The 25,734-nt window shown below is 38.3% G+C and overlaps 1 protein-coding gene across 1 annotated transcript in view; it reads left to right on the top strand.

Annotated features, from left to right (window-relative positions):
• Positions 1–25,734, top strand: part of GHR (growth hormone receptor) — a 77,907-nt gene that overhangs the window by 43,323 nt on the left and 8,850 nt on the right. Inside the window, exons 3-5 of the mRNA XM_009084823.1 lie at positions 19,864–19,993; positions 22,020–22,180; positions 23,160–23,338. Coding sequence (XP_009083071.1) covers positions 19,864–19,993; positions 22,020–22,180; positions 23,160–23,338 — 470 coding nt within the window. The remainder of the gene's footprint in view (positions 1–19,863; positions 19,994–22,019; positions 22,181–23,159; positions 23,339–25,734) is intronic.

Below are 25,734 nucleotides of genomic sequence, written 5' to 3'. Positions count from 1 at the left end.
GTAGATGAGAAAAGATAAAAATGAGAAAATTAAAAGTGCAAAAGGATTTCTGTCACTAGGTTAATTGACAATATGAGATACTCAATTCTATGAAGCAGCATGAAACGTTTTTTTTTTTCTCTGATCTTTCCATCACAAGAATTTTAGTTACTCTTTTTTTTTAAACTGCTCATTTAGAAATCCCAGCACTGCCTTTCCTCTGACTCCCATCTTCCTAGGTGTCTGGCAGAAAGTGTGTTCAAGTTTCACTGTAATATATCAAAGCTAATTGTGCACTTGGATTAAATTATTCCACTAAGCACATTTTCTTACTCTTGTGTCCTGGGTCCTGCCACAGTATAACATATTGCTCACAAACAATATTGTACACTCAATTCTTCAGGGATTGAAAGTGAGAGGTGTTCTTGGCTCTTCTCACAATTTACAAGCTTACAAGCCATGATGGCCCCTTCCCTTTGCTGAGCCTTTGTGTTCATCTCTTAAAGTGATTGTGATGACTGGATCCCAAGCCATGCATCCTCTGCCTTGTCTTCATGTGTAGTTCAGAAATCACAGAGAGAGTAAATGCTGCATGAACTGCTCCACAAGATTTGTGAAAGGGATGACCGGGGGAAAGACCATAACCTGCAATAAATAAAGCTTTTTCTGTCTGTCTCTGATACAGTCTCAGCAGCAGAATAAGCACATGGCAAAAGTTCAGAAAATATTCTGTTTCTGTAGTTCTTCAAATCACTATTGCTTTTCACAGCTCTGCCTGAGGAGCAGGCTAAAAACCACCATGAATGCTGTATGTATTTGGTAACTGAGAAATTAATAGGAGTTTTTTTTTTCACAAGGTAGGGGATATCCATCTTATTTGTGCTAAATGGCTACATGTTGAAGAGCTTATTAAGCTGCTTTTCCTTACAGTTTGGTATATTCTCCCTCACAACAATCTGCCTACTTTCATAAAATTGCTAAAGAAATTACTTTGCCCATGGACTAACCAGGGGATAAAGCTTAGACCGCCCCATGCTTGGCTGCATTCCCAGACTGGTGCTTATATAGTAACTTGTAAGCAAGCTTGAGAGGTGCTTTTTACAGACAGGAGACAGGGTAGAGTTCCAGAGAAGAGTACATAACTTTACACCTTTCTAAACTCTGAATTTCATGCTATCCCTGCCATACACCTCCTTCTGAGCTCTCTATATGCACATTATACCTAACTCGCATTTCCTTGTGGCAGTAAAATGAAACAGCAGTTATTGGCACAGAAGCGTGAACTGACATGAGCTTGCTCACTATTTTTTTACTAAACGGGGAAGAGAAAGCTTGTATTACGTTTGTGCTAAATAGCAAGTGTTATTAAGCTTGTATCTTACTGATGAGGGATGACAAAACCAGGTTGACTGATAAAATAAATTTTAATTCTTTGTAGTAGAAAAAAATATTTTGAACCACCACAGGTTGCTACTCACGTCTGTCTTCCTTCAGGCTTCTCCTTCCAAAAGCATTGTGAAACAGTAATAGCTATGCCAATGAAAACCTAGAATTCTTTTAGTTTTGTATCGTACCTCAATGGCAGATAAAAGTGCAGTAAAGAGCAGTAGAATGGAGCAAGCACTGAATATTCTACCTTCTTCCAGTGATTTGTCTCTTGAGCAGCTTGGAGACAGAGGTGGTATCTTTTATTAATGGATATTGATTACCTTTGAATATTTTTTCCTGTAAAGTTGATGATTGTCCTCTTGAAGGTACAGATGTATAAAATTTTAGGATCCTAAGTACTATGCAATAAGGACTTTCACAGCTCACTACAAGCTGAGCTGAGAAATGTGTCCCTTTGTTCCTTCGAAGCTGCTACTTACTAGTTGCATTAGCTGCCCTCTCATTTTTTGTCTTTTGTTCTTTCTAGTTTTTTTTATCTCCCTACTAAGCTCTTTCCTTTCCAGACAGGAAGGTCCTAGCATATTTAATAATTTTTAAATCTGTTCTTTAGCTTATTTGATAGCCTTGTCTGAAAGCAGTTTAGGATAGGTTATGATTTTCCTTTCCAACTCTGATGAAGGGAGGAAAAGAGATGTGCATGTGTGCTCATGCATGCGTACGCACCCTTCTGCCGTCTGCTCCACAGTTGTTTCATCCTTGGAGGTTAAGTCTGACTTGCACAATTGCAACTGGGTGAGGGTAGGCTGGGGCACAGAGAGCCCCATCATGCAAATCTGCTGTTGTCAGATGTGACAGCAGCTGTTTGGAAGAAGTTTACAGGCTTTCTGCAGTGATAATGGGTGATGGCTCTGATTTACCTTCTGCAAGGCAGCGTTAGAGATACTTCTTTGTAGTGCTGCTTCTCTAGGTACTTAAGCAACTGATACTTTAATCTGCTCTCCTCACTTAACACAGTTTGAAAAGGGCTTGGCACTTTTATGAGAAAAAGGATCCTGATTTGAGCTCAAAATATCTGCTGAGTGATATCTAAAAGAAGAAAACTTGTAAAAACACATCTGATTTATGGTTTGGTGAGACACATACAGACATGTTTGGGGGCCAGGTGTAGATTAATCTGTCAGCATTTTGCCACTGTCATAGGAATTTCCAACACGTGCCACCATGCTCCATGCCCTTAGGGCTCAAAAGGGATCACTCCTGTGTTTGGTTTCCCAGCTCAGATAACAGCACAAACATCTCACCAACAGACTGAGATGTATGCTGACCCATAACAACATTATATAAGAAGTCACTTCAATAAAAATAATAGGTCTATGTCCACCTTATGAGATAAAATTGCCCTGTACCAGGGGCTGGTGCAAATTTAGGCATGATATGAAGCCTTCAGTATGGCATATAATGGAGTTGGGACAGATTTGCACAAGATGATGATGTGTTCCTCATTCAAAAGCTATTTTCAATGTAAAGCATGAGTAAACCACTTTCTCTAATCTGCTTACGAATCACTGAACTGTTTCAGAGGGAGATTTTGCTAAAAACACAGGTGCCTGATACTGAGATTGTCACCTCAAACGAATACATTAGAGCAAAGTATAACATGTTTGAATACCAGATTCAGTAGTGAGATGTGTAAGGAAGACTTAGCAGACGGCATTGTTAGCTCTTTAGCTCTGCTGCTGCTACTAGGTATTTTATTTTAACATGTTTTTGTTATCTTACATCTTTGTTTTGTCATGCGGACACTGACTCTACTCTCACTAGTCTTCCCACCTTCCAACTATTGTTCTCTCTTATGCTAAGGTAAGGTCACAGAAACTGTTTTGGTTTTGAGTTTTATTTTACAGTTATCACTGCAGTCTCTTGACTACCATAATTTTCCTTTTTTTCCTCCATTGGAATGTTGTGATTTAATTTGAATGCTTGCCTCAAGTTTAATCATCTAGATATGAATCGGGGAATTTTACAATATATCACTATTTCCCATGTTTTTTGGTTCCTAGTTTTGTTGGAACAATTTATAACTTGAAAATCATATTTTTAATTGTAATTTTACATTTCCTTTAATTCTTCCTGGTAGACCTAAAGAGCATAGTTGAAGTTTAAGAAAAAAATTGAAAGTCTAAAAAAACACCTTCAGTTTATCAAATTTCAGACAAAGCAAAGCTGGGCAGTAAGCTTGTACAAGACTTCATGCTGTTGTTATTTCCTAAACTGGCTTGCTTATTCCTCTTCAGTATACATCTATCTCAAATTTGTTGGAATCGAGTTGCTGGAACTGGTTATACAGTCAACGCAGAAGCGTTAGCCAAAGTTTCGAGCGCATTTAATCTATATAAATTATCCTCATTAAGTTCATGTATGGCAAGTGAAAACCATGCAAGTTTTTTTGTGCTCATTCCTGTTGCTGGAGCCACACCACAAATGAAGACAAGGGACCCAATGGACTTCTGCTTGTGCTTCTTACTCCACCATGTGTGCCCCTGCATCATTTTTGAGCTGTGCAGAATCACTGGCACTCAGCCTTAGTCACCTCATGAGGAGCAAGGGTGGTTTCTTGTTTTGGGCTTTTTTCCCCAAAGTAAGCACTTCATTGCCAGTGAAAGAATTGGGCTCATCTGTGCTGGCTGCATGTTTCCAAACCACTGCTACCTCCTGTATGCTGGCACAGCCATTTTTGCAGTCACATGGGAAGCTGTTTTGACAAGCGAATTGGCTGGAACATACTCCATTCCCCACCTTCAATGCCCCCATACCCCACCTCCAGTGCTAGCCATCAGCTCCTTTCCTTCCCTGGTCCAGCATACCTCCTGGTCATACAGCCTATTTGGCCAGGAGAGAGAGAGTGGCCTGTAGCCTTGTTCTTCCAGTAGCACAGCTGGCTGTGCCTGCTGCAGGAGTTGACTGAACTGCAGTCAAAGAACAGAGATCAGTATCTCCAGATGGCATATCAGTATCATCATGTGGCAGATCAAAGCACCTCAGCACCTTTCTTCAGGGTATGAATTAAACTCTTTGAAGTTAGAAGTCAAGAATCCATGTCTTTGTGCCCATAAAGCATGCCAAGAAGCCCAGGGAGAAGAAAAGTGGTAGAGCCCACCCAGAACAAGGAAAGCTTTGGGGCAACTGGAGTGGCATGTGTCCATAGAACCCTGAGAGGTGTTCCATGGGGTAGTTTTGACAACAGTGTGCTGTGAATGTTAAAGAAAAGGTGCCAGGCTTGTTTGTAGAGATCAATCACAACAGATTGCAGCACAGAAAGATTCCCTGTGCTCCCTTGCTTTGATGCTAACACAGAACCCACAAAGAGATTATCCGACCTCTAATTATTGTATATACTGTCCCTCCTGCTTAATGCAAATACAGTGTTTCAGGATGTGATTTGATTTACTGTTTAGGTTCTGTAGCTGTTTATTGATATGTTTTAAGGAAATTCCTCATAGCATTGGATATTTCATGGGCAACAAGGGGACCAAACGGAGTAAGCAGAGTTGTAGTAGGAATGGTTCTCAGCCATGCATAAGAACTAAGACACAGTGATTATAAGGATGATTATGATTGGATTTATTGCCTATACAGTATCTAAACATTGCAAGTGCAGTACCCAAATAACAACTTTATTATCTATTGCAATGCATTATAGTATCTAAAGAGTTATAATATAAGCAGGTTCAACTAGAAATGTACAGGTTTACAGTCTTTAGCCTCTCAGAATTCACAACTACAAAGCAACAAAGCACCTGTGGAGTTACATTAGGATTTTTTTCTCTGTGTTTGACTGTCCCTTAGGTGCTTTTACTCAGGTATCCAAAAGTGAATGTCCCATCTTCAGACTGTATGGCCCCTGCAGGCATCCCTGCCAGAACGAATTCACCCAGAAGATGCCTGCAACCTTGGGAGACCAGTTTTCCCGGTTGTCCCAGTCTCCAGAAGCATTTCATACCCTCTTACAAGCCAGAGTGCACCAAAATCAATGCTCCAGCAACTCTGGAATCCATTAATTGTGGGACTATCCAGTTCCTCCTGCAATACCCACTTGGTGTTTTGATCTTAGGAAGAACCATATTGCCCATCAGAGAAAAGGAAAAGGGGCAGGAAGCAGGGAGGGAGATGTGGCATGTGCATACAAAGTCCCAGCTATCTTTTGTTGCTGTCATACTGAGCAAGGTCAATGTAAATGAAGGTTTTGGGAGTCTGATATAATGGCAAAACTGCATCAGATGTTGTATCAAAACACACTGATGGTCCTCAAAATGTGAAGAAGGGCTTTGTGAGGTGTGGATTGTAGTTGCACCATTAATTTTATGTTTGCATTGCCTGAGAGCAGCAGTGTGTACTTAGAAATCCCTTGTGGAGCCGATCCTGGCCACATGTGCTGCAGCACAGGGAATATGGTGCTGTTACGAGGACCATAATCCTTCACAGTTGTGTTGTCCTCTCTTCTCACAACTGTTGCCATTTCTCTTTTGCTGTAACATCTGTAGGCTTTCACCAGGAGAAAATGTATGAAGATCATGTCTCTTTTCTCCAAGGCCTGAAGCTGTAGCATCTCTTGGCTGGTGGTCAGAAAGGGAACAGAGAAGTTGAAAATACAGAGGAAATTTTCTTTATCACCGGTGGGGTTTCTGTCTCCATGGCAGTCCCTCTTGTTTATTGTATTACTCTTCGGTCTCAGGGAAGAAGGGTGAGCTTAGCATTATGAATTAAAGGGCCATTACTGGATATAACTACTTGGAGATTTTTTAAAGGGTTTTTTTTCAAACTAAGCTGTTATGTATTTCATCTCCCTGTTGTTTTGTGAAAGCTTAATTAATTAAAGAGATCTGTGTGATTGCCTGGACACTGTCAGATGTGATCCATAGTTTTTCTTACCTTTTCAAAAGAAACAACTCTGAGACCACCTGGAGAAAGAGTGATCTTCATGTTTCTTACATTACAAACAATTTTTTCCTATTTTGAATTTCATACAGTTGTTATTGTCATATGTATTTTTATTGTCTTAGGCCTGACACTGTCAGTGCTAGGTCTACATGCAGAAGCTAATCATACATCCTAATGCCATATCTTGTGCAGACAGAACAGAAATTGTTTGCATTTTATTTCTGGAGTAACTATCAGAATGTGATGGGTTATGTCATTCAGTATAGTGTTGTCTTAGTCACTGGCATAAACAAAGTGACAGAAACACTAAAGTTTTCCATGAACTCAGAACTTTGCAGATTTTGATGCTGACTTGAACCTTGAATGTCCCCTCTGCAGTTTGCATATTCCCTCTAGAGATTTATCTTTATATGTGGTGCAGTACAGAGTGTTTCTGAATAAGTCGAAACAATCGAAATAGCTTCTTTTAAGCATAACTGCATTCCCTGTTCCAGCATTACTCTTAGCCCAGCTATAAAAGGAGGGGGCTGAAAGTCACAGGTGGGTCCTTGCTCAGAGACTTCCAGCTCAGCTTTGCATGGGACAAAACCTGTAACACTTGCCTGCCTAAAGCCAGCTGGATTGCAAGCTGGATAAGAATCTCTCAAGAGACACAAATAAGCATCCAAGCTTGAAGAGCTGAGCTCAGCTTTCTTGAGGTTAGTCCAGCTGTGACCAGCATTCGATGCTAATGAACCTCTGCCAAGAAAGAGCTTTTTAATGGAAATAGTGTTGTTCTTCTGGTAGAGTCTTTACTGCAACGTTTTAGGAAACAAAGCCATGTTTTTCGATCTGCAAGGGTCAACTATAATGGTTGATGTAAAGCTGTCTGACTATTCAGGGTCATTCTGGCCTCAAAGTCAATCATAGAGAGCAAGCATTATGGGCTTTTATTGATGAGTTCACTTCTTAGACATGCCAGTAAGTGCAGGTAGGTCTAAAATGTTGCAACATGCTCAACAGACTGTGTGTTTGCTTTTGCCATTTAGTCCTTTTCCAGCTCTTGAGATCAATTTGGCCCCGATCAGCCATTCCCTGCTGGTTTGGTAGCATCCCCTCGTCTTGCTGTGTTGCTCTGTGTGGTGCAAGATGGCAGTAACCCCTGCTCAGAGCTGTGGTGGAGTACTCTGTGGCAGACATCATCCATCCGAAGTGTGGGGACAGGGCAACTTCCTGCCTATGTGGGCAGTCAACCAACCTTCTTGTGTGAGGATGGGCACCTCCAAGACACACTCAGACAAAAGCAAACAGGTGTTTGGGATAGAAAGAGTCAGAAAATTTAGGTTCATTTTTAGTATCTGTTTAGTAGTTGCTTTCTATAGCATGCGTTTAAAAAGAAGCTGCTTCCAAGTATAGATGTCGTTAGGATTATAGTTCATGACTTTGGGTTCTTGTCTTCTTTCTGCATGCCATTTTTTCCTTTTTTTTTCCCTACTGCCTTTTTTCACCTACTTATTGTGGGCTGTCTATACCTCAGCATAACATCTGAAGTGACTGGAAATGCAGGAATATTTAAAGGTTGGATGAGGGGTTCAGCACTATAAATCTCAAGGTAAAGATTCTGCAACTGTCTGACAAATCCTGTTGAAACATGCGCCGTAATGTATAATTCATCTCACCTTTCCAAACTTGCACTCGCTGTCCAGGGCCATCAAGATTTAGTGATTGTTTAAATAAGCCAAGACAGTATGATTTCGTGTATAATCAAGAATTGTACCTGAGTAAAAGAGTGACATTTCACAGGGTCGCTCTTAGTGCAGTAACAAAAGCAGCAAAAATCTGAGAATAATTACAAAGATTCTCTGAACCCAATTTGAATTGCAATCAAGAAATGTAGTATATTGTGAGAGATAAGTTAGTCATCATAAACAGTAGTTTTGACTTCTTCAGATGCTACTTTACCATCAAAATCTGGTTAAAAATATAATTAATCTTTTATTTTATCAGATTTCATTTTATTCAAGCACATTACTGAGGATGAGCCAAAGCTGGTTATTTTTCCCTTCATTTTCTTTCACGTATCAACATTGCACATTAGCTGTGTTAAAACAGGTGTTTGCATTTACTTTTTGGCCTAATGTTTTCTAATTCTAGTATTCTCATCCAGTCTCTGTTTTCTTAAACTGTATCAATATCTCCTTAGGTATTTCTTAATTTGGAAAACGTAAGAAAAATGCTGTCCATAATATTTCAAATTTAAGAGACCTATAACACAGCCTATTGTACTGGGGGGAAAAGTCCTTACTAGCAAAATCTCACAAACAATTTCTATATATTACTGCTGAGTTAGTCTCAAACTTCTGTGAGCAAGAAAAAAACTTACAGTTGATATGTGTCCATAGGGATTAGGATCTAACAGTTTGTACCATGGGAAACTTCACTCTTAGTATGATGGTTAAAATCTGGATTTCAAAAATGCAGGAAAATCCAAAGATCAGACATGGTCTGATGAGATTAAACATATGCTTATGGTTGATTACTAAAATTCTACATTTTTAAAATTTGCAAGATATTACTATCAATGTCTTCCTGTTGAAAAAAGAAGATAATATCCTTCTTTGAGATCCACTGTATTTGGGCCTACCAGGACTAATGCAAAAGACCTGTGACTGTGCAGCAACATGGTAACATCTATGAGATGTAAAGATGTGTTCCGAGGCAATTTCTTAGGCAAATTTAAACGTTCTCAGCAAAACTGGTAAACCATATGGGATGTGAAACAAGGCTGCCAACATAAAGTGTAGTAGGAAATTAAAAAATAGCTTTCTACCCAAAACTAAATTGGATCTTGATTTTGTCTGTCTCTTGTGTAAATTCATTTTACCTGCTGATGTTGATTCAAACAATAGTAAAACAAGCACCGATTACAGAGGAGTTTTTCACTGAAACCCAAGGCAAGTAAAACTTCATATCACCACTCAGGGATGTTCTCACATGAATCACCCTCATAACTATTTCTGTTCATTGTTTTAGAGACGAGTGTAACCCTCTTGCATTCGTTGTGTTTTTCTTCTCACCTGTAGAGGGAGTGAATTAATCACTTAATTCCATGTGCCTCAGTGTGCCAAAAATGTAGTTTTGGTCATTTTGAATAATTACAGCTTGCAGTTCTCAAAGATAAAATGGTGTAATTATAACATTCTTCTTGAGACCTGTCTGAGTAGCAAACTCTTTCTCTTACTGTGCAAGGGTGTAGATGGAATCATCACAGTTGCTTAGACTCAGTCAGGAAAATCTGGCTAAATGCACACAAGTGATCTTTGGGCTGAATGCAAATGAAGCTTTCTAACTCACTGGCAATGCAGTGTCTGACACAGTAAAGCAAGTTGTTGGTGCCAGGATTTTCTGAGTAATTATTTTGGATTTGGCAACCGTTCTTCCTTCTGACTTTCTAAGCTTAGCTGGGGCTCACATAGCAAACCTCTCTGCTTCCCCTGTTTTCTCCCTGGAAAAAGCAGCAATTTTGGGGAGATTACATGTGATTGTTTAATGATACCTTGACTGAGGGCATGTACAAAACTCTGAATGTTTTGCATGTTGAATGTTCAGAACCTGCTGACTGTAACCAGCTCTAGGAAAGCTCCTAGAGGAGAAGGAAGTGTGTTACCGTAGATGGTATGTAAGAGCATTTTCTGACTGACCCATGTTTCTTTGATTGTTTTGAAAAATCATTAGGTGTTCCCTTATTGGTAGTGCCTATTAATCTTCTGTTAATCTAAATAAACCATGAAAACTGTATTCCTTCTGCATGAAAGTCACTCAGGGGAATGAGCCCCTCCTTGGCATAGTATTCTTGAAGTCCAGGCTTTTGTCAGAAATAAAGTCTACTTAGGTAGGCTAAAGACTAGTATAACAGTAGTTCTAGAGACCTAGGTTGGTCTTTAGTTAACTTGAATGTTTGGTCTTTGTTTTGTGCAATCAGGAAATGTCTGTGTTTTCAAGCTTCCCTCTAAACTCCTCTTATGGTTATTTGAAAAGACTCATTTACGAAGCAACATTGATGAAGATGGGAAACAAGCCAAGCACAAAAGGCCCAGTTTTTTAATAGTGATCAAACTTCAGATATGTCCCTGGAACCTATACGTCAAGTACTGAAAAGTACTTCAAGTATTCTGTCTGTGACCCTTCTCTAACTAAGCTCTGAAGCTTAGGACTGACAGCACTGGGTTCTCATAAAGACAACGCATGTCAAAGAAAGTGAAGTTCAGCAGAGGATACATAAAATATAAATCACTTTTGGCAATCTGTCAACCACAAAAAAATTACTCTGTAAATCTGTCTGTGCTTTTGAATATGATTCTTTGGTCCAAATCTCCTCTGCAGTAGTAAAATAAGGAGGAGTCTGGAGGCTTACTTCAGGCCACTCAGTGCCATAGATATATCCAGAAGATCTTTTAGGCTGATAGCCAGGTGAAAGAAATAAGAGCTGAAGGAAAATGTGTATTATTCCATCGAGCACAATTCACTTCTGAGTCATGAGTAACCCCCATTTACATGGTCTCTGGTGTTCTGTTCATCCCAGTGCTGAATTGCCAATACTTCTGAGGGTGGGGGTATGTTTTTCCACTGTTAACCTAATTCCATCAGTCTAATATCACTGGCATGATTTCTCTCTGCTTTGGCATTTACATCATCCTGAATTTCAGAGAAAGTTAACATGTATCCAGCTCAGCAACTTTACCATTTTGGAAAGAATATCAGATACTCCCTGTCTGTAACCTTGTCACATACATTTCCTTTCATGTGCAGGAGTCCAGCTGGGATCCAAAGTATGTATGTCTAGTCATGGCTGTGAGAACTGCTTAGTACTCCTGATTGGTTGGCTCTTACTTCAAACAATGCTAGTCTGTAAATTATCAGTATTTTACACAATATATCACAATATTGGCTTCATTTCTGGCCATTAAGAGTGGAGATTGTTGCTTCATAAATGCTATTAAAAGGATAATCCTAGCAGAACTACATAACTCCACTTAAGCAGGAGACAGAACTGCTGTCACAGTCATTTTCCTTTTTAAACCCACTAGAAAGGATGCTCTTACAAAAGTACTGTAAAACTGCAAAGACTCAGGTTCTTGCTAAGTTTGAGGACAAAAGGAACAGAAACCAATATTTTTTTCTTCTTTGGTTTGATTTTTAAATTTCACTATATCTCCTTTGAAGCTGGTAACTCAGAGTTCATGATTCATTGCAATAATAAAGCTCTGAAATACAGAATGAGTAAACATCCTGGCTACAGTAAAAAAACAGACATTTTAAAAGGCACAGGAGAAACACTGCATGACAGAATGTTCTAAAATATTCAATTCAGTCTTCTTTGGGATCCAGAAGAAGGTATTATGGTCTAGAAGTGCAGAAAGAGTGAAAATACCATACAAGCCCCTGTATACTTCACAGTTTCTCTAAAGATTATTATGGTCTAGAAGTGCAGAAAGAGTGAAAATACCATACAAGCCCCTGTATACTTCACAGTTTTTCTAAAGATAAAGTTGGGTGTTCTCATCCTGAAGAACTGTGAAGAAGCAGAGGGACATTCAGGCTTCAGGTATTCAGAGTCACACAAAATTTTCAGTCATCACTGTCACTGAGTACAAGAAGTAACTCCTTGGTTTGCTTTGAGGACTCAACTTCTCTTTGGTGCACGTGGCCTTGTTGTGTCAGTTGGATTTTGTAGCAGGACTTCTCAGAATAATCTCTAAACAACAGGTCAGTAGTGTCCTATGGAGTTTCACTCCAGGTGAAGATAACAAATGATCCTCTTAGTAACAGCCCCTGGATCTCTTTTGTCTCCTCTACATTGCTATATGGTGACTGCAACAGGGAACTTCCCTCTGGACTGAAGAACAAATTGCTACTGCCTTTTGGGAGTTTCCTTCAAAGACATTGAGATACATGTCCTATGGATAGAACTGGCATTTTTACTTCTCTTACTTCACTTGAGTATAGACCTCATCAAATTCTACCACTTAAATTTCAAATGTAGGATGATGAAAATCTCTGTAGAGTACAAGGTAGGATTTTTCTGTCATGCATAAAACTTTGATTACACAGATACCAGGCAGTCACTATTTTGAATAGCTAAAATCTGCAGAAGCCAGAAGTAACTTGAAAGTTCAACAGTGGAAAGTACAAGAATTTACAGATTGACTCTGGTCTCGCAAAAGCAGTGTGAATTTAAAGGACTGAATGTCAAGAACAAAGGCTAGTACTTTGTGAGTTACTTCATTCAAATGTAACAAGGGTGTGGAGGGGGAATAAATAACAAGAAACATCAGGGCACATTTCTGCATAACCAGCACTGTTTCGGTGATGAAATGCAGAGTTTAGGACATAGTGTCATTGGTAATTGACAGTACACAGCTGCATCTGTCTATGAATGAAAATTAGTAAACTCATGACCCTGCTTTTATGGAGCACTGATTTCACTGGACCTGATGACTGACACTTGTTAGATTTGTGAGGAAGACCTCAGTCTTGCTGTTGTGCTGTCATTATTCTGCAGGTGTCCTTAGAGGTTTGCTGTGTTAGTGCTTGCTTGTTTCTCTTCATGCTGTTCTTACAGCCACCTGATTTCTCCTCCAGTCTCTAACCTTGATCCCAGATACACATAATTTCTTCTCTATGCTATCAGGACATCTATGTACGGGACCAAGAAGTTGTCATCTTCACTACTTGAGCTGAGTAAAAACGGCTGCAGGCTTGCATCAGCTCTCATGTTTCATTTGCAGTTTGTCAATGTTGTTTCTTCTGCCTTTACTTCACATCTTTTGCCACCCTTCTCTGCCTTCCTCTCATACCCACTTATGTCCTCTTGTGCTTTTCTTTCCAAACATGTAATCTCATTCTTTTTGCCAATTGTGTCTTTGTCCTTCTTTATCTTGTGATCTCTGTTTTTGCACTCTTTGACCACTCCCACTACAGGTGTTAGCTGTGCTGTAACTTTTCCTTTGTTAAAGCACTCTCCATATTGTTCTCAGGCTGGCATTTTGTTGTTTGCTTTCCTTACACTGCTGCGCAGACATTTGTTGTTGCATGATGTGGCGAGTTGTGCCCCACAGTGCCTTGCCCACCATTCGCTCCACAGCCCCAGCCACCTCTGCCAGGCTTTGGGGCTCGAAACTTATTTCCTCCCTTGCCCCCTGGTCAAACCAAGGGCTGCCTAACCTTACCCTGTGCCAGTACTCACTGCAATGCTGTCCAAGTACCCCCTCTGCACAACTTCTTGTTTATAGGAAGGGAGCTAATGTTAAAACAAGTTGAAACATTTAGGCCGGACCATCAAGATGTTCCCTAGCATGACTTTTCATTAAGTTTTGTCAACTTGCAGCTCTTAACCTGGGTTCACACCTGGCAGTCTTAGTCCCTAGGTCCTCTGACTGCTTTCCTCTTAGAGTTTGGGGAGGTGTTGGAGTCTGGTTTGGGAATGCTGAATTAAACTATAGCTTTTCTTTCTGGAAAAATTGTCTTTCTGGTCCTGGTTCTGAGCACCCATCTCTAGTAGTTTTGGAGGGGCCACGTCTCAGCTAGGACATCCCCTCACCACCGCATGGTGGCTTTATAATGCTGCATGATGGGGAGCAATGGATTTGCTTTTAGACAGCTGTTAGCTTTGAACTGGACTTCAGATTGGAAATCACTAGTACATGTGCACAAGCAAGAAAGGTGTTGGAAATTTTTATCAGTACTATAGAATATGTTTGCTCTGAGAAGGACATGGAAGACCTTTTGTGATGTTTGCTTATTGTACATTCTGTTTGCCCACGGGACCTCATTAGTGCTTCCATATTTCCTCATATACCCTACCACATAATGCTAGTCAATACTAAACATCTGCAGTGATGCCAGTAGCAGATAAAAGCATTATACATTATTATTATTTTTATGCATACTTTCTTGATATTGTAATTTCAATTTGAGTTACAACTACATGAACAATTAAGAGAGAATTGTAAATGGGTTTGTTGCATCAACTGCTTTTTCAGTTACAGATACCATGACCTTCAGCTCTGCTTCTCCTTATTTGTTACATATGTAGGCAGGCCAGAAGATACAGCTTACCTGTAACAGAAATCATGTGATTCCACCACTGCACATGGGAGGACATGATCTGGAAAGCACATGCCAAAGACCATGGAACATGGCACATGTCCACAGCCTCACTCATTCCTGCACTGCCTCATGGGCAATAGGGCTGAGTAATGCTGCATGATTATTTTTCCCTCAGTCCTGAGATTTAATTTTTATATACTGCACTTAAGGACCTCATCAGTGAACTTTCATGGGTAGGTTGTACCTAAGACAGAAGCTGACTCAGACTAGCAAGCAAGTGGATGAGGAAGTGACCAGGTTGAGGTCTCCCTGGACTCTGTGTATATGATGTCTGAGAATTTATTAGTACTAGACTGTACTTATTTAAAAATATCATCCACTGACACCGAATGTTGTTCATTTTACTGCCCAATGTAAATGAATCAGAATTTCCTGGTACCAGAAAAATCAACCTGCTCTTATTAAATTGCCCAACCTTTGTTGACCTTGGTGGATTCAGGCACAGGGACCTAATTGATAGAACATTCACTTTCAATGTATAAATTTGAGCTACAGGAAATAACACTCCAGGTCTTGATAGCTGTTTTCAGTTTTAAATGCAATTAATTCCCTTCTTTCTCTTGCCATTTCCATCTTTCTCTATTACGCTGTAGCAATGATGCATTTTGTATGCTTTGAGAGTGAATTATATGAAGATATATGCTGTTGCATAAGGTTTCAACTGTCATTGATTTGCATGTTGGAACATGTTACTGATGGAATATGGTTGGAACATATATTTATAACATGAAACTTTAAGTTTGCTCTAAGTTTGATAGGTGTAGTAAGTTCTGATAACTGATAATTCAACATAAACCTTCTAAAATTACCACAATCAGAAACACCTCTTGTTGTTCAGCAAAAATGCATTCTCTTTTTTTCATGTTCTCTTTAATTAGCTTGATTTTCATGGGTAGGTCATATCCTCATTATTATTTCACCATACTAATAAGAGACATTTCTGTACAACTTGTGTAGTCCTCCACTATTGTCCCTGCACAGACTAGAGGTCTGGTGGCAGCAGGACTTCCCCCAAAATAATGATAAACTGTTTTGTTACACACCATTTATAAACTTCAGTTCTTTACTCTTCCACACTTTCAGCTCCTTTTAAACTTAAACTCTATTAGGGGGACTTTCAAGGGGGAAAGGAGGGGGGAAAGGGGAATTTAATCTCTAAAGGATTTAGCCTTTTGACATTTTTGATTTGACTAGATTTAAATTTTTTTCAAGTTCACCTCTCTATAACTTCCAGTAATCTGCAGTTGCAGTGCCATATTCTCTTTTTGAAGATTAAAGAATGTATCTGTAAGCATTGAAACTATGCTAAATGGAAAACTGCAGACTGGTGACCCACAAACAAGTGTAAGCAGAATAGATGGCACATCTGCATTTCTGATTCTTTCCATAAACCACACTGTTGTTTTAGCTACTGTTTTGGCACATTTTCTTCTGTCTGAGCCAGAGTTTAGACCATGGCTAATCTGTGGTCATAACAGAATGAGAGCAGAATGTCAAGAGATTTTACTCTCTTGCAGCGCAGTTGTGGCAGCTGAACATTTACCTTCAGCTAAACCCGTGGCCAGGACTAAGAACTTTTCTACCACACTTTCTTAGTAGTCACAGTGGAAGCCACAGATTTATGATTTTTCCCCATGTATTTTACGCTTTAATCTGCGTATTTGGCTAAGCCATTATTTTGAATAAAACAAGTGATTTTATTAATGACAGTTGGGCTGGAACTTACTGGATCTGGCAGGAAAAGAGCAAGTGTATATTCATGCTTTGTTTTGATTTTCTAGTCTATTTAAAATCTCAGTTTGATAGCCTTTACTTTGAGCACCCTGCTGCCTTTATGCCTAAATGCATTCAGCTGAGCAATTGTGTTCATTTATCACATTCTGGTACAGTTTGTTCAGATGGAGCTCACACAGGTTCCTGTACAACATTGATAATTGACTTGTGTGGGAAACAAGGAATTCATGAGGTCTACCCCAGGAGTGCCAAGCCTAGTACAAGTCAATATGAAGCTTTCTTTGGTCAGTCACAAAAGCCTGCAGCTTTGAAGGCTGGAAACTTGACACAGAAACTGCAAACAATAAAACATAAGAGAATTTTTCTTACAAATGGTAATAAAATAAATTTTAAAACACCCTGCCACATACAAATGAATAAATAAATAAACCAATCTTTTAAAAATTATAAACCAAGATGACTGAATCCCAAACAAAAATACTCTCCACTGAAAAATTCTAGTGTCTCTTGAAGGAACACCTGTGAGACAGAATTAATAGTCCTGTCATGAAGAAGTGGAAAAGAAAGCGAGACCTTGAGGATACATAACTCTGAAGTTAAGGTGTAAGAGACTAAGTCTAAATCTGTATTCTATGTGCATTGCTAATCGTCTCCATTGTAACTGATGCCACTTCTGGCTTTTCCTAGAAGAGTTTGTACACCTTAAATTGTGTATAAAGCTGGTGAATTCAACAGAACTCATTATTAAGACATTGTAGAGCCTAAATCTAAGATTCTGCTGGACCTCTCAAAATATAAGTGAAGTTTGATTCAATTCAGTTTATTTCATCATGTTAAGAAGTGACTGTCACTTTTTTACCCCTGGAGATGAGAACATGGTCTGCATGGGCTTTAAATATTGTATGTTCTAGCCATAAATACAGTGCAGGCATTGACAGCAATATTCTAATTTAGGAGGGTTTTTTTTTTTTCTCAAATTCTTAATCTGTTTCAGTAAAAATAAATAGATTTGTATGTAGCTGAGGATAGAAACAGGAAAAGCCATAACATGTACTTCCTTGCACTCTGTTTATAGAAGAAGAGAGAGACTGGAGTCTTCTTGATTATAGGTATTATGCAATTGAGGCAATTTTACTCTTGTCTTTGAAGTAAAGGCAGAAAATGTAACTTATTTTCTTTGTTTTTAAACAATCATATGATTTTCAATTAAATAAGAAAGTTGAAGTTTGAAAGCTGCAGCGCTCACACTTTTAAAAGGTTATAATCAGTACAATTCCTGCATCTTTTATTCTATTTTATTTTGGATCTATGTTGTGACATTGCAATTTCATGATCATGTGTCATTTTTAACAAAGATTTCTACCACATGAAAATTGTTTGACAAATGATGTAAAACTGCTCAAATCAAGGTCAGTCAAAAGCATTTTGAAATTTTGCCAAAGCTGTCAAATACTGAACACCATACCAAAAAAAATCAGGCACAATACAGTAGTATTACAATAATAAAAAATGGGGATTTTTAATATTTTCTGAAAAAGAGCAGTGTAATTTTTTCCATTTGTTGCAACACTTCAGTTTTAAACAGAAATGTATTTAAAGTTCAATGACTAGAACATGCTGGCTAAGAAAAAAAGTAAAACCAACTTCATGTAAATCTTTCCAATCAACCTTCAGTTATTTTTGGTTGGTAAGATGAATTCTAAATGCTTTGGGGGTGTGGGAGAGGGGAGGACAGGCAGCTTGTGAAATCTATTTACAGTCATGTGTTCAGGCCTTGTTCAGTGTCCAAAGTGTAAAATGAGGCAATTATATGGGATGACCAAAACAGAAATCCCTAATATTCATGTATTAGTTACTGCCTGATGTGGATGCTTGGCCGTGTATAATACAAAGCACACAATTTAAACCATTAGGCCCAACAAATACAAATTGCTCAGGCGTGGAGAGACTGTGTCTGTCTGAACCATAAATAAAAGAATCAACATGCAGGAAGGCCACAAAATCATCTTGTAGGAGGAAGCAAATGGTGCTTGTGGATGTCTGTACCTTAATACTTCTTCTGATTTTGAGGGTAAATATTTTGTATAAAGTATTATCACAGAATCACAGAATGGTTTGTGTTGGAAGGGACCTGTGAAGGTTACCTAGTACAACCTGCCTGCAGTCATCTGGTACATCTTCAACTGGATCAGGCTGCTCAGAGCCCAGTCCAGCCTGGCCTTGAATGTTTCCAGGGGTGGGGCATCCACCACCTCTCTGGGCAACCTGTTCCAGTGTTTCACCACCCTCATCATAAAACATTTCTTCCTTATATCTAGCCTGAAATTCTGATATTCACAGCTGTGATACTGCCAAAACATTAGCAAAGAAATTTGCATGAGGAGTCCAGTTGCTTCATGTCATTCCCTGGCCAGGGATCATTTCACCAGTTACAAATACCTGACTAACATCTACATTTTAAATGCCTTTTGGAGAAATTTTCCTAAATAAATTATCATATTCCCAGGTAGTCAGTGAAGAGATGTAGACACCTCCATGTGCACGTGATCTTCCTCTGAAAGCTTTCCAGGCCAAATCAGAAACGTTAGCATTACTCCTAAAAATCAGGAAGCAGTAAAGTCCTTACTTTGAAAGCCATACCTGCAACTTTTGGTTTTGTTTTTCTCACAAGGATTGATGAGACTGACTTATTGTAGCAGTCATTTCATGTCCCTACATTTTTTCAGTTTTGGCAAAGAACAGAAATTATGGGTATAGAAGCAGCATATGGCAGAAATGGCCCATGCTTAGAGCTGCCCTTATCTCCCTCAGTACAAGATTTTATCTTCAATGTGGAATACACAAACCTGAGCTCAGCTCAAGGTAGCTACTGTTATCAGCAGACACATTGCAAAACTGTAGATACAAAGCTGTGATTAGCTGTGCACTACCACACCTACTTTAAAGCAAGTGCAGAGCTAATTCTGGTCCTGAGCTGACCAAACACAGCCAGTCCAAAGGCACCATTATCCAGCTGTGCTCAGCATTGGTACAGCCTCACCTTGAGTGCTGTGTGCAGGGCTGAGCCCTGCAGTTGAAGATGGATGTGAAGGTCCTGGAATGCATCCCAAAGAGAGCAGCAAAGGTGGTGGTGGGGCTGTGACAAGACATGTGGGAATGGTTCAAAGCTGCAGGTGAGGTTTGGACTGGACATTAGGAAACGTTTCTTTTTGTAGTCAAACTCTGGAACAGGCTTCCTAGAGAGGTGGTTGATGCTCCAAGTCTGTCAGTGTTCAAGAGGTAATTGGACAGTGCCCATAATAACAGGCCTTAACTTTTGGTCAGCCTGAAGTGGTCAGGCAGTTAGATTTCCATCTGAAATAATCTTTTCTATTCTATTCAGCTACAGCTATAGGGTTGGCAAATCACCATGCTGTGTGTCAGGCTGTGATACTAACACTTCTACACTATGCAAAAGAGAGTTTGACCCATGTTACAAGTTTGGCTTCCTACCAGGTATAATCATCTACATACATGGACAAAAGAAAGATTTAAGTCTTTAAGTCATTGTACATAAAGGATTGGAAGGAAAGTTAATTCATTAAAAATGCTAAATTTAATTTTAACAGCATGTTAGTCTTGCTTATGGATTTCTTTAATGTGTATCCTTCTGTCCCCTGCCATTTTTCCTGACAGACCTTTTACAGTGGCCACAAATCAGCAATTGCAGATCACCTGAAATGGAGACATTTTCATGTTATTGGACTGATGGAAACTTCTATAACCTCACTGTTCCAAGAACAATACAACTACTGTATAGGAGAAGGTAATTTAAAAAAAAAAAAAGGAAAAGAGAGAGAAGTCATACATTTTGCTATGCCTGTTAGGTTGTTACTGTTTATTTTTTGCTATGATATGAACCATACTGTTTTTAAAGGCATAAAACTATGTTTTAATTGCACATTTTTCAATGTAAAAATGTATTCGTAATTATTAAGCAATTTGCAGTGACAAGTGTTATTTGCCAGATAATTAAGAACACATTCTTATTGAATTTAGGTCCAGAACTGAATATTATATGGCTTAGGAAATGATTTTTTAATAGGCAACTTCAGTTTATTCTTTATCAGCCCAACTATCGACTCTGAGATTCCTTATATCTGTGCACAGATGTGGAGTTTGGATATGACCCTTTCAAATTTTTATTGAGGTTTTATAAAGTTCCCATTGATCAATTGCTATATTAAAGGCTGAATGTGCAGATCCAGGTTGAAAAGGCTGGTCTGAGACTGGGGATTACATTTCATTGAGCCTTGTTCACTTATGATTTACATTCCACTTAAGCTTTTGTAATTTTCAGGTTGTTATAATGATCAGCCTGAAAGAGGACATAGACATTGCCACTAATGGCTCTTAAGGAAAACAGGCCTTGTGTTCACAGAAACAGGAGGATTCTGTCTGTTTCTGTTCCCTCTGATGAACACAGTCTCAATCTTTTTGATCCACAGACACTTTCTTCTGGTGTTGACACATCTGCATAGCAAACTTAAGCCTAGTGGCCAGGCTGGCTTTCTTACTTACACTTTGAGACCTCTCAGAAATCATAGAGTGGTTTGGGTTGGAAGACTCCTTAAAGTCCACCTGTTTTCCAACCCCTCTGCCGTGGGCGAGGATACACTATTTAAGTCTATGTATTTAGCTGGCAGTTGTCAGCACTGTATACCATGAGGTTGCAAGCTTATAGAAGCTGTAGTATCTAACTGTGTACACCTTTATCAAGTCCTGACCCTGGCAGAGTTGCTGCATTTCATTCAGAACACTGTCTGGTCTCATCAGCTGGGCACAAGACCAGCAGCAGAAATGCTTCTTACTCAATTCATGCAGCATCTCCCTTTTTAGATTTTAAGTACCCACTCCAGTACTGAAGGCTGCACTTGATGCAATTAGCTTAATCATTCTTCTGTATAGTTTCAATGGCTTTTAGTAAGAATATGCATTTATGGTGCTTACTTGTAACAAACTAAGACTGTAATTTTCAAAAATATCTTTTTTCAGTTTATATTTGTGCCAAGGGATAGTATCAAGATTAAAAAACCAGCAACAACAGGTTTGTTCACTATGAGACTTGTTTTTCTAAAGTGACTTCAGAAATACTGAATAAATGTCTGTCACTTTTCTGATAGACTATTTCTAACAATTTAGTCATTCCCATTTTCCTTCAACTGAAGATGTTTTTGTGAACCTACTAGGTAGTTTAAGCTTGGCTGTATTAAAATGACTCTCTCAGTCTGAGAGTTCATGACACTCTGTATAACTCTGCCAGCTTGCCTTTTTAAGAGCTGAAATGGATGTGAAATTTCCTGCTGCAATTCTTCTATTTACAAAGAACATCTATGAATTTTTGCACAAAGAATGAAAAAATATAAAAGGTTTCTTGCTTATAGTTCTACGCTTGTGTTGTAGAACTTCTGTATCCAATGGAATTTAGCCCTTCCTCACTCACAGCATTGTGTTTTTCTTCTTTCACATCCTGTAGTCCTGGGTGGGTTTGTGCCAGGTCTCCTGCAGCATCCGCCCTTGAGCACTTTTCCAAGTGTGAGTGATCAATGCTTTTGGAAGCAGCATCCAAAGCTCAGAAATGGCACTGAAAGTACATGAGGACCTAAACTCAGTTACACAGGTTGCTTGAATAGTGGTTTCATTGTAAATCACCATCAATATTGACATGTTTTTCTCACTTCTATAAATGTTACAACTTATCAAAAATGTGTCTTGTAACATCCATAATTTGTACTTTGTCAGATCTGTAAACCTCTGTCTCATGAATGTTACATTTTTTGTTGTCATTCTAGTAATAATGAAGACTGGAAAGAATGCCCTGACTATATCACTTCAGGAGTAAATAGCTGTTATTTCAACACGTCCTACACCTCTGTTTGGATTCCATATTGTGTGAAGCTTGCCCATAAAGATGAAGCATTTGATGAAAAATGTTTCAGTGTTGATGAAATAGGTATGTTTCTATTATGTTTCTTAACTATATTTTAATATCACAATAGATGTGATGCTATAAGCTTTCATATTACTCATGCTGATTTTGATTTTGTGGGATCTGTAATGTGATCCACACCAGAAAATGTTGCCCACATTGGAAGAAATCTTAGGATAGAAACAAATACATGTTTTCCTTTTCTGAATACCAGTTGTCTTTCAAAAGTATCTGTGCTCAAATGGCCTTGTCTTTGCTGTCACTCTGAGTACTTTCTAATAGATACTACATCTCCTTGTCTGGCAAGGATGGTGTTAAAACCTTGAATCTGCAAAGCTCTGGAACCAAACCAGTTTGTTTTCTCGAATCAACACTAATCGAGAGAATCAGGATGTTTAGCATTTCTAGGCTAGAGTTTATATGTATGGCAATTTAAATTGTGACTGTCTGGGGCTTTGCAAATGTTATTATTGTTCAGAGTGCAATTGTACAATGCATATGCAATAAATTTATTTGTACAAGTGACTAGAATACCCACTGCTTTCTTTTATTCAGCTGAGCAAATTCAGATTAGTTTTTCAGATACCACAGTTTTTCAATGTACTTCTATATTAATTACTAAATATTTGTCTTTCTGTGTTACTAAAATTATTGTTTATGTTTCTAGTGAGAACTCTAAATTTAAATTTTGATGGAGAATTGCTTATGTCTCAGTGTTTTATAATCTGCTATTCAGAAATATACTTTTATAAGTAGTGCCTTCTTAGTCTTCTTTATTAGTCACTCAGGTGAGATTTGTGCAGAGCATGTATGCTGCCAGTAGCAGGGTGCCTCTTGTCACCAAACTTGCAATGACTTCATCATTGACTTACATTAGATTTTAACCAGCAAATACATGGTGAATATGCTTTTTAAGTACTGAAATAATTTAAAAGTGTGTAGTAAGAATGACCATTTCACATTGAAAACTGGCTGGTTTATTTCAAATACTCTGTTTAAACAGTACTACCTGATCCCCCTGTCAACCTTAACTGGACTCTGCTAAATACTAGTCAAACTGGGATCCATGGGGATATCCAGGTAAGATGGGATCCACCACCAACAGCAGATGTTCGGAAGGGATGGATTACTCTGGAGTATGAATTGCAGTACAAAGAAGTTAATGAGACAAAATGGAAGGAGGTATGAAGCAAATATTTATTATACCATAGTCATAGTACAGTGCAGGCTTGTTCTGTCCTTAACACTTCTGCACCACTGTGAAAAACAACATGCTTGTAATTGCTGATTAGATGATACCTCAGTTCTTAAACAATACATAGTTTTTCTGACATTTTCCTAGCAAACATTGTAAGTTTATATGTCAAGATAGTTGGCATGCAGGCAAATAAAAAACATGAAACCTCAGTCTTAGATTAGACAGTATAGAAACAGTCAGATATACACAAGTTTTCTTAAGGATGAAAGATATCTCTATTGTTTTCTGAAGCTATTTGAACTGTGCATGGTTTTCTAGTGGTCAGAACAGGAATATTTTCCTTGGTAAATGTCACCACATCAGTGCAGTTTCTTCAGGGTACCTGTAAAGTTTTAGTATTTATAATTTCAGTAGAATAAAAAATAAATCATTTTTAAAAACAAACAAACAAAACCCCAAACAAACAAAAAAAGCTTTGAGTTAGAATTTGATACAGTAAGCAAATAAAAATTATGCAACATAGATAAGACCTACAGATTTCATACCAGACTGCAAGGGGAAATTTGTGGAACTATATGGATAATTTGTGAAAATATAAAATACATATACTCCAAATATTTTAAGTTTTCTTTTTGAAAATCACTCAACTTCTCATGTAGTTAGTTTTTCTGTTCCAGGGAAGAACTATACCCATCTTACCTGAATGCATAGGCTGAGTGCCACTGTACCATGACATTTTTGCATATGGAGAACTCTTCTTCCATGCAACAAGAAGACAGTTTCACAGCAAAATGCTTCTTTTGGTTTCTTATTAACATGAACTGAGTTAACTGACAGAAGGAAAGCAGATAATACTGTTATGAACATATCTTAATCTGCTTGCCTTTCAGCTGTGAAAGACCTTGGTCCCCTGCTCACCTCTGATCCTTGTCAATGTTAGCATTTTGCCTTTAGCTTGCTCTTTATTAGTAAGTCTACGTCCAAACAGGCCTATAATGTCTGTAATTTTTCCTAATACTTGACTGTATGTCTCTCTATACTGGCTTAAGCTCAACTTACTATATAGCCTCTATATTTTAAAGCCTATGAAGTGAGTTAAGTTTAGGCAGTAAATCAATACTCCTTAGGAACTCCTTAAGAATCTGCAGATTTTATAAACCGTGTCAGTAGAGGTATTTCTTTAAAAATGCACATTTTTGATGTGTTTTTAAAAAACTTTTAGATATCAGCCTTATAAATACTCTAATAAAGCATTGTTCTTACTCCAGTACCATCAATAATTCCAGAATGCCTTGAGAACAGTTCTTCTCAGGAGAGAAAAGGTTTCAAAATCAGTGTTTCTTCTTTCAGAAAACAGATAAGAAATTGCTGAACATTGTGCTTGCCTCAGGAAACACAGTACTATGGATTATGTGGTATTATCTGTGTATTGTGCCTTTCAGCTTAAGAGCATAAACATAGTTTCCTGAGACACTATCAGAGCACAGAAGACAAATTTCTGAACAAAATCCTGGTCTGGCTTAGGACAATAGCAAAACTCTGAATAATAGCATTTGAGCAATGCTACAATTTCACTCTTTGAATTCCTTGCCACAAATATCTTCTGTAAAGAGTGTTGAAGCAGTAAAGAGATAAATGTCTCAGTATACATTGTCTAGTTATATATGTGTAGCTATTACTAGTATTTTGCACAAGTGATAATCTTTGCTAAAATATACTATAAAGCTTTATACATATAACTGATACAAAAATTGATTTATTGTACTTAATATTGTACTAGATCTCCTCCTTACTGAGATTTGTTTGTACATTTTTTATGTTTGGGGATAATTGATTATGCCTGTGTAGCATTCATTTTTTAAAATACATTGATTGATTAAAAATCGGTAATTTATGAATTGAAAGAGGACAAAAACATTAATTAGTAAAGTATTATGACAGTAAGTGATAGTGATATTTTTTCTGATAAACTTCCTAATAATAAAATCTCCACCATCACATAGCAGGTGTTCATGAGACAGAGACAAATGTAACCTTGCTCACAGTTTGGAAAAAAATCATCACTGTTATTAGCTCCTTGCTGGGTATCTTTTGTAAATTCTCTCCTACTGTCTTGAACTGTTGCTCTTTACATTCTCTGGACTAAAATTCTGTCCCCTCTTATGTTTGTATACTACCCATATGCTATACAGCCCCTATGAGGCTGCTTTGTTTTTCAAACAAGGCATGAAAACACACATCACCTGAACAGTAGAGAAGAATGGTGACTTCATAGTAGAGTGTCTGTCTATGGGCTTCAAAGATGTGTGTGTGACAGGGAATCTTGAAGGGCTAATTTGCTTTTAGTTTCTATATTTTAGATTGGCCCGATCTGTTCACG

The sequence above is a fragment of the Acanthisitta chloris genome, unplaced genomic scaffold (assembly GCF_000695815.1).
Source record: "Acanthisitta chloris isolate BGI_N310 unplaced genomic scaffold, ASM69581v1 scaffold11081, whole genome shotgun sequence".
Classification (NCBI taxonomy): domain Eukaryota; kingdom Metazoa; phylum Chordata; class Aves; order Passeriformes; family Acanthisittidae; genus Acanthisitta; species Acanthisitta chloris.
This window is presented reverse-complemented; position numbering and strand designations above follow the sequence as displayed.